The sequence below is a fragment of the Auxenochlorella protothecoides genome (genome assembly GCF_000733215.1).
Source record: "Auxenochlorella protothecoides strain 0710 unplaced genomic scaffold scaffold89, whole genome shotgun sequence".
NCBI lineage: Eukaryota > Viridiplantae > Chlorophyta > Trebouxiophyceae > Chlorellales > Chlorellaceae > Auxenochlorella > Auxenochlorella protothecoides.
The window spans coordinates 132,898-146,237 of NW_011934129.1; the positions used below are offsets into that span (position 1 = coordinate 132,898).

Below are 13,340 nucleotides of genomic sequence, written 5' to 3' on the forward strand. Positions count from 1 at the left end.
CCCAGCATACTACAGGAGGTGCCACCCCACCAGCCAAACCCCGACCCACTTGTGGTGCGTCACCACCAGCAGGAGGAAGAAGGTCAACACCGCCTGAGCCTCCGCTTTGTAGAGGGACTCTGCACGGTTGGAGGGAGGGGTGTGAACCTGGTCTGAGGATCGATGCAGCGTGGAGGGGGGGAGGAGCCTCGCGGCCGCCCAGAACCAGCCGCTCACCTTTGAACTTGGTCTTCGTCTCCTCCAGTTCCTTGGGTCGGTCGTCGCTCTTCTTGTAGGCCGGCACTTTCAGCGCCCAGCAGGCCACAGTCTGCCAGGTAGGATTGCCGTGTAATGTTGTGCTGCAATCATGGGACCCACCCAACGACAGTCTGAGAGGGGTTCCCCTCCTCCAGCCCAGCACCCTACCTCGTGCACGGTGCGGTCCATGATGGCGCGCACGATGGGAAAGCACAGGGCCAAGCACGCTGCGAGCACATAGTCCGCGGAGCCCCCCTTCAAGAAGGGGGTGTCGGCGAAGACGGTCGCCAAAACCCTCTCGAACCAGCCCCCATCAGCCATGGGTGCTGCAGAGACCTGGAGTGCTCGAGAGTGGAAGCCTTGAGGGGGGCAACGGATCGTCAGGACATCCGTTGTGTCCTCACACACCCCACGACACCCTCTTGTCGAGGATTCAAAGCGCGCCCAGGGCTCCGATCTGGGACTGGGGCCCAGCATGCGCCGCACGCGGTCATGCGTGCAGTTCAATGCAGTCCAACCTGTTGCCCCCGAAGCACCCCCATGTGCGTGTATTCCGGGAGTCCCCACCCTCCACGATGCATTCCACCACCACTTAATGTTCTACTGAACTGCTTTGAGACCACAGCGCCCGCATCACCGCCCTCCTCAGCCTCCGCCAACACCTCCTCGAGCACTGCTCCAAGGCCACCCCACCTCGGGGCGCGCAGGCACCATGCGCCGCTACGGGGCGCTCGCCCTCCTCCTCGCCCTGTGCACTACATGCAGTAAGGTCCAGGCCGACGCCGACTTCTCAGGTATGCGGGGAAGGGTGCGGGACTCAACCGCCCGGCAACTGCCTGTGGGCCCGGTTCCCGAGCCCCGTCCGCCCTCGCTCCCCCCTCCGCACGCAGAGCTGTCACAGACCCTGGAGGAGTTCCTGACCTCCGGCAACTCCTTCAGGAACATCACCAACCTGGCGTCCCTCCTCGGCTCCTCCGCCGCCACCGCCGCGCCCAGCGGATCGTCCTCGGCCATCGTCCCCGCGAACAGCACTACCATGAGCGGCAGCGACGCCACCGCCGGCCTCTTCTCCTCCTTCCTGGGCTCCTCCGGCGGCTCCCCTGGTGGCTCCCCCTCCGGCCTCTTCTCCTCCTTCCTGGGCCCATCGGCATCTGCCTCCGCCTCCTCCCCCTTCTCCTCCCTCCTGGGCACCACCAATGCCTCCTCCGCCCTCACGACCTACCTGCAGGGCCTGAACTCGGGCACGGTCCTGAAGAACCTGGCCAAGGTGGCCACGGTGTCCAGCATCGTGAAGAAGACCGACTTCTGGGAGGACCTGAAGGACACCATGTACGGGGCGGAGTCGCTGTTCACCTCCCTGTCCCTGTCACACACCCACAACCTGCTGGCCCTCGCCTCCGACTTCATGAACGGCACGGCGGAGGTGGCGCGGGACGCCTGGCACGGGGTCAAGGCCCTGGAGAAGGAGCTGTGCACCGACGGCTTTGCCATCGAGAAGGCGGAGCTGCCCACCGCCTGCGTGGGCTACAACCTGACCCTGGCCATCGGGGGCGGGTTCTGCATCTTCCAGGAGGACAAGTCCATCCGCTGCCGGAAGCCCACCATCCGGCTGGTGAAGACGCCCAGCGAGTGCTTCCTCAAGCACCACCAGGCCACCATCATCAAGTCCAAGGAGTGCAAGGTGGTCAAGACCTGGGGCAAGACCAAGCAGGGCTTCCTCAAGCCGGAGGAGGGGCCCAAGACCTACAACCTCACCAAGGCGAGCCACGGTGGTGGTGTTTCCGGGGGCGGGGGACGTTCGGGGACCCCGGGGCCAGGCCAACACCTCACATCATAATGGGAATCGTGGACCAAGCCCACCGTCCAGATTCCCAGCTGGCACTCAACCCCCCACCCCCACCAACCCACACACCGATCCCTTCAGACCCTGGATGACTCGGGCGTGCTGGACGCTGTGGCGCCCATGTGGGACGGCGTCTTCTCCACCCTCACCTCCCGGCTGGCGAAGCAGTACAACATGGTACAAGACAGCATCACCTCGGCGACAGACAACCTGCAGGCCTGGATCAGGCGCAAGGTTGCGGTGCGCATCTTCAGCTGAACTCCCTGACGCCGCGCCCTGCCGGCCTGCTGCGGGCACACTGGGAGGTGGCGGCCGGTCGCCGCATTCCCTCTGGGAACCCCCGCACCTCGCCAGCGGCTGCCTACCGAGGGTGATGCAGACAGCACCATCCCCTTTCCCGTTCATTTCATTTGCATTGATGCATGTTTCGGAGCCCCCCTGCACCACCCAGCCCTTGCTCGGTTGTGTGCAGGTGGGGCTCGTCTCGTGACGCACTGTAACATCACCCTGAGCCCCCCGGTGGCGTCCTGAGGGGAGACCGGGGAAACCTGACTCCCATGATGGGGCGACCAAGGAGGATGAGAAAATCTTCATCCTCCTTTCTCGACAAAACTTCCTGGCCAAGACACACCCCCTCCTTCCTCGCAACAGATTACAGGATGACTCGCGCACGTGTGTGTGTCTCCAAGCAACTGAATCGACCCGCTGGCCCCCGCTCAGATGGCCGCAAAGTACTCCTTGCTCTTGGTGGGGTTCATGGTCTTCTCGCCCGGCTTCCAGCCGGCGGGGCAGACCTCGTCGGGGTTGTCCTGGACGTACTGCAGGGCCTGCAGCACACGCAGTGCCTCGTCCACATTCCGGCCAAAGGCCAGGTTGTTGATGGTGGAGTGCTGGATGATGCCCTCCCGGTCGATGATGAAGAGGCCGCGCAGGGCCACGCCGTCGGCGGACAGCACGCCAAACTTGGTGGAGATCTCACGCTTGAGGTCGGAGACCAGGGGGTACTTGAGGTCGCCCACGCCGCCCTCCTTGCGCTCTGTTGGATTGGCGGTAGTGGGGAGGAAGGTAGGAATGGGGTTGGGCATCGAAGTCCGTGCTCGTCGCTCCTCATCCCTGGGCGCCGGTATCCAGCAGGCAAGCCATGCAGCGGGTGGCAGAGCCCCCGGCGCATGCTCAACACTGTCAATCGCAACAAAACCACGGCGCACCCGTCTGGATCCAGGCCAGGTGGGAGAACTGGGAGTCCACAGACACACCCAGGATCTAAAGAAGCGAGGGATTTAAGGGGGTCAGTGGGTCGGTAGGATGACGCCGGGCAAGCAGGACTGAGGGCAGTGGGAAGGAGTCAGTCCACTCGATGACACTGATTCAGGGTTGAGAGGTACATTGACTTGAAGTGACAGCACACTTGCCCAGCTGTAACAGGCCATGGGAAAGTGTGGTGGCCCAACAAAAACAACCCCATGGCCCCCACGGGAGTCCCCACCACATCAACAACCCCCCACCTCGGTATTCAGGTCGGCAAACTCCTGGTGGCGGTCGGAGAAGGCGGTGATCTCGGTGGGGCAGACAAAGGTGAAGTCGAGGGGGTAGAAGAAGAGGACCACGTACTTGCCCTTGTACTGGCTCAGCGTGATGTCCGTGAACTCCTGGTCAAAGACGGCAGTGGCCTCGAACTCGGGGGCGGGATTGCCCACCAGCGGCCCAGGGTTGTTCAGGGTGTGAATCTGGATGGGGAGGGGGAGGGAAGGGCGCGGGGTGGAGGTGTGTGTGATGCCAGGATGGACTATTACATGGGTTTGGGGATGCGAAGGGTTCTGCATGTCACAGATGGCTGCATCAAGGCGCAGGACTGACAGGGCCTGCTCCAACACTCCCTGCCCCGACTCTGGCGCCCACCTCAGCGCGGCACCTCAGGCTGGGTGCGCGACGAGATGAGATTGGGAGCTTGGCACCCATCCCCCTGGCCTGTGGACCGGTGGCCCGGCATGTGCTGCAGACTGTGGGGCCGGCACGGGGGAGGGACCTGGTGGCCCCCGCCCCGCCGGGCGCGGCGCTGACGGCAGACAGGGCAGCGATCATGGCTGAATCGGAGTGAGACGGTGTGTTTGTGTCATGGATGCATCGGGGTGGCATGAATTCAAGGCCGGGTGGGAGCTTCGGGGTGGAGGAATTATCTGCCCACGTGGGTCTACCTCTATCTGTTTTGGAGGGGCGACGGGCCTGGGAGGGCCGACGTCTCTGCCCACCGGCCCCAATGCTTTTCAACCTGTCGGGAGCATCCATATACCTTACATCAAGTCACTATGTGTAGGCACAGTGCAGGCTATGAGCCAGCGGCGCATATTTAGGTTCTCATCGGGTGCGCTGGCGGCAAGGGCTGACAAAGGTGGAGCGGGGCGGCTCGAGTCCGACCTTCTGAGCGCAGGGATGCGATTTGTAGTACCAAGTATCTGAGCGGGGCACACAGGCCGTCTGAGGCCGCCACAGGGGCAAGGGGGGACCAGAGAGTGGGCAGCAGGCGCCCGGGAAGTGCTAGGAATGGGGGATTCACGGCGGCCCTGACCCCGCCGCACTCACACGCTGGCGGTCTCCGGGGCCGCCTGGCAGAAGAGGCGCATGAGCGGCGTGCGCGAGACGGGGCACTCCGCGCTGCCGAACCAGGATTGCGTCGCCGGCGCGTCGGTCTGCCCCCAGGCCCCCCGGAACCAGAGCCAGGGACAGGGCTGGTCGGTGGTCACGAGGGCCGAGGCCTCGCGCGCCGGCACGCCGCGTGGGGTGGCCGGCGCCGGCTCCGGCAGCGTGCTGCCCCGGCTGGGGCAGACCTGGAGGCGCCAGGTGGCGGGCTCCGGGGCGTGGGGCCCCTCCAGGGGACGCGACGGCTCCGGATCCCGGCTGTAGGGCAGCAGGACCACGCGCTCCGGGTCCCAAACCAGGCCGGCGTCGGAGGTGTGGTCGTTGCCCAGGCCGAAGAGGCGGGGGATGGTGCCCACCTGTGTGTGTGTACGGCAGGGTGCAGGGCCTCGTGTTGCTGGGCTGGAGGGCGGGGTGACCAGGAGGGTTTGGGGGGCGGAACGGTCTGGGCAGGGGTTGTGCCATGCAATGGTTTGCGACGTGTGGAGCCTGGCGCTGCGCTCAGCACCAAAATACGGTCGCCTCTGCACGGCAGGCACCCGCAGGAAGCGAATCGCCAGATCACAGCAGGGCATGGGCAGCGGTCGGCCAGCGTGGTGCCTCTCAAGAGGGTGCATGAACTGCCCTCCCTGATATCCCACACAAGGGTACAAGTCCCCCTTCCCAGCACCCCCCCTTCCCCCATCCCCACGCACTCGTGGATAGGTGCCGTGGCCGTGCAGGGCGACGTAGGCGAGGATGCGGCCGTCGCCGGGCCGGCGCGGCACATCCCGCGCCGGCACCCACTCCCCGTCCCGGCTGCGGTGGGCGTTGTACCAGACGCCCAGCAGCTGGCCGGAGGGGCAGCGGCAGCGCACGGTGAGGTGCTCCCAGTCGCCGTCGTGCGCGCCGCAGCCCAGCAGGTAGGGGCCGTTGTAGGGGAAGAGCGTGACGTAGCTCAGCTCCAGCACCTCGGGCGCGCGCGTTGCGGGACAGGTCTGCACCACTTTGGGCACCACGTAGAAGGGGACGCGTGGGAGCCAGCTGGAAGCCGGGCCAGGACGCGCTGCGGGGTCCAGGGACAGCAGGAGCGGGGCATCGGGGGGCTGGCCGCGCTGGCGCTCCAGCAGCGCCCAGCCGTCCAGCTCGCCGTGGCGCGACAGCGGCACCGCGTCCGCCTCGTGCCCAACCCGCCCCGCCAGCAGCGCGCTGTGCTCCAGGAAGTACTCCGCGCTGCTGGGGAGGAAAGGGTCGCGCGGGTGCAGGTGCAGCACGGGGCAGTGCAGGGCCACAAGGGCCTTGAGCAGGCCCAGGTCCACCTCGGTGGCGTGGGTCATGTGAGGGATAGTCTCGGATGTGGGGATGTGACGGAGCGGCCACGTCCCGAGTAATAGCAGGATGTGGGGAAAGGTGGCTGGGACGCCGAGCGCAATGACTCTCAGGCTAGGACTCAGCTTTCTCGCCTTTGGATTTAGCCCCCGGGCCAGAGAACTGGGTGTTCAGCCACTGGACTGGGCCTGTGACCTCGTTTTTGCCCTGGGGTGTGGAGGGGTGGGGGGAGGTGAGGGGCCCTGGAGCACTCAGTCCATGCGCCTCAGACCCCGATCGCCAGCAGGCTGCGACTTGTGACAACCGGGAACCAGAATCCTTCAGATACAGCCACTCACTCGCTTGGTGGTGTAGCACTGCCAGAAGGCCTGGTTCTCCGGCACGCAGCACCCGACGAAGGATTCCCACAGGGAGCACTGACGGAAGCAAGTGACCAGCCTGTCTGCGAGGGAGAGTGGTGGTAGCGATGGTCATCGCGGAACTTTGAATTTTGTTGCGACGTGCATGCCAACAAAAGTTGCGCACGAAACCCCTGGCTCACAGTGCTCGGCAGCGCAGGCCTCTAGGGCCTCCTCCTTGCTGACGGACTGTCGAGGATCCGATCCGGGGATCTCCATGCCCCTTCCCTCCATCCGACGGCAAGATGGTACGGTGGGCCAACACGGGAGGAGCCATGCGAAGCTGATGTGGAGCTTCGCCCCAGTATGAATCATAGAGCGTACAATGGGGAGCCCCGGGGCTCTCATGCTGCGCGCGCGGTCGCCGGAAGGAATTCAATCGACATGGGGACAGGCCCCGGCCCCAGACCCCTTCACCACCTCTAGCCGATGCCTCCTGTAATGGCATAGACGCCTTGATATCGACCATCTCCACCCTGATAATGCAGTGAGAGTGGTCGCAGGGGATTTTCCCTGCACGCTCCCAGGCGTGGATGGCCCCCCAAGGCCACGAGTTCCTCGACTTTTTCGAGCAGCTGCAAGCCAAGGTTTGGAACTCTGGCCCATCCCCTTCAGATGAATCCTCCAGAGCTGCAATATCGCGCAGGACAGACTCTGGTGAGGGGGAGCAGGCGTGTCTGGGAGGGCTTGGAGGGCTGTGGAACCTTGGCACGAGTGCGGCGCTCCCGGATCTCATGGGGAGCAGCGGGCTGGATGCCTTCTTCTTCGTGCATGGGTACCCCAGTCTATGTACACGGTGTCCTCGCTCATGAGGCCGCCTGCCCAGCAAACACTCCTCGCCCATCATTACACCCCTTGTGATAAGGACCCCACCCGCAGCCCTCCATCCCCTGGATCGTTGTCACCCCAGAACGGTTTCCCCTGCCTCCCTGCAGTTCAACCCCCCGCCCTAACAGACTCCGGGTCAAATGACACCACGGGCCTGGACCTCAGCGAGCTGCTGGAGGCCCAGCGCCGCATCGGCCCCTGCCTCGCCGAGCTGCGCGCCCAGCAGCGCAACGCGCCGCCCGCCCAGCGCGAGTCCTACTCCCTGGAGCACGTCCGGCGCCTATACATGTTCCGCCCACGCCGGCCCTACACCCGCGCGCGCGACACGCGCCTCTGCGCGCGGCACCACCCCCAGCCCTGCGCGGCGGGGTGCCGGACCTGCCACTTCTGCCGGCAGCGCCTGGTGGAGCCCAAGACCGCCTGCGCGGCCTGCGAGGGGCGGAACAACTACTACGGCGGGCCGGGGCGCGGGTACTGGTGCGGCTCCTGCCTCTGGTTGCGCATGGGGGAGAATCTGGACGAGGTCCGGAGCAACCCGGCCTGGCTCTGCCCCGCCTGTCGCGACATCTGCAACTGCTCCGGCGCCAACTGCCAGCGCCTGAAGCGCGGCTGGTTCGCCACCAACCAGCTCGCGCATGAGGCCGCCGCGCAGCACTACGCCTCTGTGGCGCACTACCTCATCCTGACGCACGTCGGGGCGCAGGTGGCCGCCGCGCCCATGGGGGGCGGCGGGACGGGACGCGGAGCGCCGCCGCGCGCGCCCGCTGTCGCCCCGCTGCCGGCGGGGGAGGGCGCCGGGCTCCCCGCCCCGCCCAAGCGCCAGAGGCTGCTGGCCATGGCGCCAAGCCGGCGCCAGGTGCTGCAGGCCGCGTCGGCGGGGCGCCTCGTGGCCGCGCAGGCGGCCGTGGCGCGAGAGCTGGACGCCCCCTCGGCGCTGGGGGGGGAGGGGCCGGGGGAAGCGCAGCAGGCCCGGGGGGGGAGCACTTTCTTGGGCCTACTGGACGCTGAGCTAGCAGAGGAGGAGGATGTTTCGACTGGTGGTGAGTTGATTTTTACGTCGTGAGTTCTCCAAGGGGGGGTATGACTGGGGTTGAAGTAGGTCTCTGGTATATGTTTAAAGCATGTAGGAACAGCAATGTGACAGAGATACCCAGCTCTCCCTTGCGAGCGCCACCCGATCCTAGGAAGATCAGGCCTTGGCCCCCATCCCAACACCTTTCGATTCTCCTCCGCCCTGGCAGGCTCCACGCCGAGCCGGACGATGCAGACGACCCTGCACAGCATATGGCCTGGCGGCCGGACCCCGGTCGCAGCCGATGCGGTGGAATCCGTGCACGCCCTGGACTGGCGAGACCCAGCGCCCCGACGCCGCGCGACCCCCGACGCCGCGCCGCCCGGCCCGGGACCGGCGCCGCTGGGCATCGACTGGCCCCCCGCAGCGGGCCCTCATATCTCGCATGGGGCGCGGTCAGCGGGCCCCTTCCCCCTACCACCAGCGTCTGAGGTGCTGGACAGGGCCGGCACTGTGTGGCGGCGCGAGGGGCAAGCGCCCCAGTGGCCCGCAGAGGGGGCCGATTCCAGACACGCGGCGAGAAGAGGGCCGCTTGCCGCGCCCGGCGTTCCCGACGGCCCGCATGGCGGCCTGCCCGGCGCGTCTGGCGCACCGCAGTCCCATCCCTCTAGGAGGGCTCACCTGGGTGACATTGCAGCGCCCGCCCGCCACGGGTACGTCCGGGCCGGAGTTCCCTCCAGGGAGGCCTCTGTCGCTCCTGGCTTTGGACTCCCCGAGCAGGAGCACGAATGGCAGGGTGGGGGGCCGGCGTCCCCTGCGCCGGCGCATGAGACTGGCATCTCAACAGTGCCGCACCCCGCCGCGAGTGGCGTATGTGAGGGAGGGCCCCGCACGACGCTCGCCCGCCGCGCCTCGTCAGCTTTCCTTGCGTCAGCGACGCCCCCTGCCAGCCTGGCGAGCACGGCGGCGGGGGCGGGGCCCTGCGCTCCGCCCGGGCCCGAGCCCCGATTTGAAGATGCGGCGCGCTGGAACGAGCTGTGCGTCGCGGCGGAGCTGGCGGTGGCTGCGGTGCAGGACATGTACCGCTTCCACCCAGACTCCCCGGCCTGCGAGGGGCGCGTGCCCGGCGTGTCCGATGCACAGGCCAGGTCCACGTATGCGCGCATGGTGGGTGCTGTGTGGGCTGCGGTGGTGCCCAGAACGCCTGCGCCGGGGTTGGTCAGGACGCAGCAACACCCGCATGGGCCCTGGCTTGCCACTGTGCTGTGACCCTGACCTGTGGAAAGGGCCTGACATGCTCCGTTCTGCCGCACACCACAGCACGAGGCTTGTGTGGCAAGGCTGGAATCGCTGCTGGACACCACGGCCGGCATGCTGCGGGAACCTGTCGCGTGTTGCGAGGGTGCTGGCAGGCCTGGCAATCCCAAGCTGTACAGTCATGCAGGGCTGAGGAGGTGGGTGCGCAGCTGTTTGTGGGATAAGGGGTGGCATGAATTTGTTACATCCATCTGTCTGCTTGTCAGTAGATCCCTGTGCGGATAGGAGAGACATCAGTAGGCTGTAATTATGAGGTGGAGCAAATCTGGTGCCATGGACCCCTGCCACGATGCTGCATGCAATGCTTTCTCACCTGCAGATACGACAATCCAGTGCCTGGAATCAATCTCACCCTCCCATTGCCCGACCCCTGAACAGAGCCGTGTCGCTGCTCAATTTTCTTGCCTACCTCCTACCACCAGACATGGTGCTCACCAGGGTCCAGCCCTTGCTCCTGCCCAATGAGGTGATTGGGATGATCAGGCAGCATCCGGCGTGCAGGGGTGGATAGACACATCTTGAGGTGCATGTGCCTTGAATCTCTGGGGTCCCCGCGCCTGACAATAGTAGTTTTGAGCACCCACTGGCCGCCCTCGGCCAGCACACTGCCACGCTCCGCTCTCTTCTCCATCCAGGCTGGCCCCTTCTGCTTCCCTCGGTGTGACGCGCGGGCGCGCATCATCCTGCTACGAGGCTGCATCGACCTCCTCCGCACTCTGCACTGGCGGCAGCTGTCCTTGGATGGTGTGGTCGCCACCCTGGCCGACCTGCGTGCGTGCTCGACATGGGGTTGTGTCTGTTCTTGTGGGGCAGGGTTTGAGAATGAGGGCCTTGCCTGTGACGCGTAACGAAACATGCCAACTGGTGCAAGGAATCGCCATCTCAACACCCGATTCAACCCTAACCCCGTGCATATTCAATGGCTGGCGCAGTTGCAAACCTGGTGGAGGACCTCTCCATGGCGCTCCCCTTGCTGGAAGGGATGCTGGACGTGAGTGAATGGAAGATGTGCACAGCGCCTGGAGGGCCATGTCATGTTGCAGCGGCCTCCAGCCCATCGCTTTGCTGAGATCCCTGTCCTCCTGGCGGCCACCACTCGGTGCTGAACCATGGATCTCCTCCACACAATCTCAATTCGCCGCAGAGCGAAAGCCTGCCTCTGGGCGACGTGCGCATAGGACCCTGGGTGCCCAATCTGCAGGCCTCACAGGTGGAGCAGTTTGCTCAGCTCAGCACACTCTTCGCGGTGGGTGTGGGTCCGAGGCCTGGCAGGAGCGTCGAGGCTGTACGGCTGTCTTTGCCTGCGGGACTTGGCATATACGTGTGTGCGCTCGGACACTGAAGCTGGGCCCTCCTGCTGGGCGTCCCTTGCTCATCCACTCTTCCCCTCTTTCCCCCCTTCCTCCCGCAGACGACGCAGCAGGTTGCACAGTACGGCCTGTCCAATGTGGCGGGGTTGGCGGCCTCACACATGGGCCTTGCGGCGGGGAGGCTGCTGAGCCCCAGGCTCCTGCAGGCCCTCCTTTCCTCCACCGCACGCCTGCATCGTGACACACGCCGAGAAGGATTGGCCCTGGTCTGCGAGGTGAGCGCATGGGAGGAGGTCCCAAGGTCGCGGATGAGTATGGGTTCTGTCGTGATGGGGGCTCGATGAATCACTTCGAGTGTACTCATTCATTTTCAATCTCCATGCCGCACGGCAAGCAGGCTGCCTCCCACTCCCCCCCCGACCGTCCCGCAGGCCCTGGACGCGACGCAGGTGGCAGTGTCGTCCGGGGCGCTGATGCAGCTGGGCGCTGCGGAGCGCAGCGTGGCGCAGGCGGCCCTGGAGGCCCTGTGCCAGGCCGTGAAGTCCGCAGCCCTGCCCTGCCTGGAGGCCATGGTGGCGGCAGACTACCCGCTGCGCCGCGCGCCCGGCCGCTCCGGCCCAGGCCGGCCGCCGGCCCCCGAGGCGGAGGAGGTGCCCGAGAGCGAGCGTGTGGGCGGCGAGAAGGTGCGGGGCTTGCGAAGCGCCGCAGCGGAGCAGTGGGAAAGGGACCGTACAGCACCGCAGTTTGCCACGCCAGACGTTTGGTGTCCCCAGCAGCCTGATCCGACCAGTCCCCCGCATCACTCCTTTGCTCGTGCCTGCGCTGGCACATGCAGGTGGAGGCGCTGGCGAGGTGCCTGGCCTTCCTGCTGGATCAGCGGCGCCTTTCCTGGGATGCGGTGGAGAGGCTGGCAACCTCCCCCCACCACCCCGACGCCTTCTGGCGGGTGGCCAACCGCACGTACCGCCAGCTGGCCTGCTTCCTGCTGGCCCAGACCCTGCAGCACGCGCCGCTGTCCCTGACCTCCCCGGGGTCGATCGCGGGCATGCTGCGCATCTGGCTCCAGGCCCAGTTCGAGGGCGCAGGTCGGCTGGGGCCCTGGTACACCACCGCGGTCCTGGCCGGCGCCGCCGGCACTCGTCCATTCTTCCTGGACGTGCGCGAGGAGGACGTGGCGGCGCTGCAGTCCAGTGTAGACCCCGAGGCCAGGGCCGCCCTGGTTGCGGGGGTGGTTCGCCGCGTGGCCCTGGAAGCCAGGGCGCAGCTGGGGCCCGCGCTGTGTGACCTGGATGCGGTGAGCTGGGAAGGGAAGGCAGGGGGGCGGCCTTACTCACCATCACCCCTGATGCTGGACACAAATGAGGGGCCTGCCGCTGTGTGCATGAGGATGTTTGACCCCTTGAACATCTAGGACCCAGTGTTTGTATACATGCTCCGCCTCTGGAACTCAATTCTGCGCGCATGTCCCCCCCACACGACAGATGCTGGCCGCCCGGTGCCGAGAGGTGGGCGCCACGGCGTTCGACCCTGGGGTCGCCGCCCAGCGGTACGCCGGCCTGGCCTGGCCCCTGCTGCACGGCATCCTGGCAGAGCTGGCCGTGGCGGAAGGGTACTCGCGCCTGGACCCCGCCCTGTCGCACCTGCGGCACGCAGGGTCGGTCCGCTTGGCCTCCTGGGTCGCGGAGGCGGCGCTCTCTCTGGCCCGCGATGGAAGTGGACGGGGCGGTTCCAGCGGCGCCGCGGCAAACACCAGCCTGGAGGCGGTGGGCGTGCTGCGCCGGCGGGCACAGGCCACGGTCCTGCGCCATCTGCCCTCCCTCTGGTCCCTGATGCTGACCTGGCGGCCCCAGGCCACGCCGCTGCTGGAGGACCACGGTGTGCAGCAGCCCCTCTGGACCGTGGCGGCCGCCTTCCTAGAGCTGGGCAGCGGCGCTGAGCAGGCTTCGCCCTCGGACGCCGTGCTGGCAGAGACTCTGGCCCGCTCCCTGGCGGAGCCGGGGCCGGGGCTAGATTCGATCGCGCTGGGCGAGCTGCGCGGCGCGGTGGTGGCCGGCTTCTGCGCACGCGCTCTGGCGCGCGTGTCCATCCGCCACGTCAGCAATGAGCGCGTCGCCGTCGTCGCGCTGCGCCTGGTCCAGGTCATCTGGGTTCATGTTCAGGGATGGTTCACTTGTGGGGTGTGTGATCTGGCGGGGGAATGGTGCGGGCCTCATGCGGATGTCAGAGTGTGGGGTCCGCAACCTTTTGCGGCGGAAAGTGTCAACATGAGGGTGGTCTAAGGGTGGTCGGGGCCCTGTGTGTCGCAGCACCGTGCCACTGCACCATTCACACGCCTGGCTCCCTTATCCCACTCTCTGTCCGCCCTCACCTCATACCCCATGACCCCCCCCCAACCCAAAATACCATCTCACCTACCTTCCATCGCACGGCCCTGCCTCGACCCACGCCCAGCA

General features: G+C 66.5%; 6 protein-coding genes across 6 annotated transcripts in view; 3 read left to right on the forward strand and 3 right to left on the reverse strand.

The window, feature by feature from the left end:
• The window catches only part of F751_6447 (LAG1 longevity assurance-like protein 2), a gene marked incomplete at both ends in the record, with an annotated part of 4,241 nt that extends 3,683 nt beyond the window's left edge, over positions 1–558 (reverse strand). Inside the window, 3 exons of the mRNA XM_011397502.1 lie at positions 50–119; positions 217–307; positions 406–558. Of these exons, the coding sequence (XP_011395804.1) occupies positions 50–119; positions 217–307; positions 406–558 (314 nt within the window). The remainder of the gene's footprint in view (positions 1–49; positions 120–216; positions 308–405) is intronic.
• Positions 559–949: 391 nt separating this feature from the next.
• Positions 950–2,338, forward strand: F751_6448 (hypothetical protein; the record flags this gene model as incomplete). The annotated part of the gene is made up of 4 exons (XM_011397503.1): positions 950–1,031; positions 1,128–1,252; positions 1,466–2,014; positions 2,162–2,338. The coding sequence occupies 4 exons, from the start codon at positions 950–952 to the stop codon at positions 2,336–2,338; spliced, it is 933 nt and encodes a 310-aa protein (XP_011395805.1).
• A 458-nt stretch (positions 2,339–2,796) lies between these two features.
• On the reverse strand, positions 2,797–6,030 carry F751_6449 (2-Cys peroxiredoxin BAS1, chloroplastic; the record flags this gene model as incomplete). Its single annotated transcript, XM_011397504.1, has 5 exons — positions 2,797–3,116; positions 3,289–3,343; positions 3,586–3,807; positions 4,663–5,073; positions 5,410–6,030. The coding sequence occupies 5 exons, from the start codon at positions 6,028–6,030 to the stop codon at positions 2,797–2,799; spliced, it is 1,629 nt and encodes a 542-aa protein (XP_011395806.1).
• Positions 6,031–6,136: 106 nt separating this feature from the next.
• F751_6450 (hypothetical protein) lies at positions 6,137–6,654 on the reverse strand (the record flags this gene model as incomplete). The annotated part of the gene is made up of 3 exons (XM_011397505.1): positions 6,137–6,229; positions 6,361–6,464; positions 6,564–6,654. 3 exons carry the CDS (start codon positions 6,652–6,654, stop codon positions 6,137–6,139), a joined length of 288 nt encoding a protein of 95 aa, XP_011395807.1.
• Positions 6,655–7,154: 500 nt separating this feature from the next.
• On the forward strand, positions 7,155–8,311 carry F751_6451 (Cell division cycle-associated 7-like protein; the record flags this gene model as incomplete). The annotated part of the gene is made up of 2 exons (XM_011397506.1): positions 7,155–7,203; positions 7,377–8,311. The coding sequence occupies 2 exons, from the start codon at positions 7,155–7,157 to the stop codon at positions 8,309–8,311; spliced, it is 984 nt and encodes a 327-aa protein (XP_011395808.1).
• Positions 8,312–9,337: 1,026 nt separating this feature from the next.
• The window catches only part of F751_6452 (hypothetical protein), a gene marked incomplete at both ends in the record, with an annotated part of 11,535 nt that continues 7,532 nt past the window's right edge, over positions 9,338–13,340 (forward strand). The window contains 10 exons of the mRNA XM_011397507.1: positions 9,338–9,427; positions 9,581–9,714; positions 9,956–10,043; positions 10,213–10,348; positions 10,510–10,568; positions 10,722–10,823; positions 10,989–11,162; positions 11,319–11,459; positions 11,723–12,181; positions 12,369–13,034. Of these exons, the coding sequence (XP_011395809.1) occupies positions 9,338–9,427; positions 9,581–9,714; positions 9,956–10,043; positions 10,213–10,348; positions 10,510–10,568; positions 10,722–10,823; positions 10,989–11,162; positions 11,319–11,459; positions 11,723–12,181; positions 12,369–13,034 (2,049 nt within the window). The remainder of the gene's footprint in view (positions 9,428–9,580; positions 9,715–9,955; positions 10,044–10,212; positions 10,349–10,509; positions 10,569–10,721; positions 10,824–10,988; positions 11,163–11,318; positions 11,460–11,722; positions 12,182–12,368; positions 13,035–13,340) is intronic.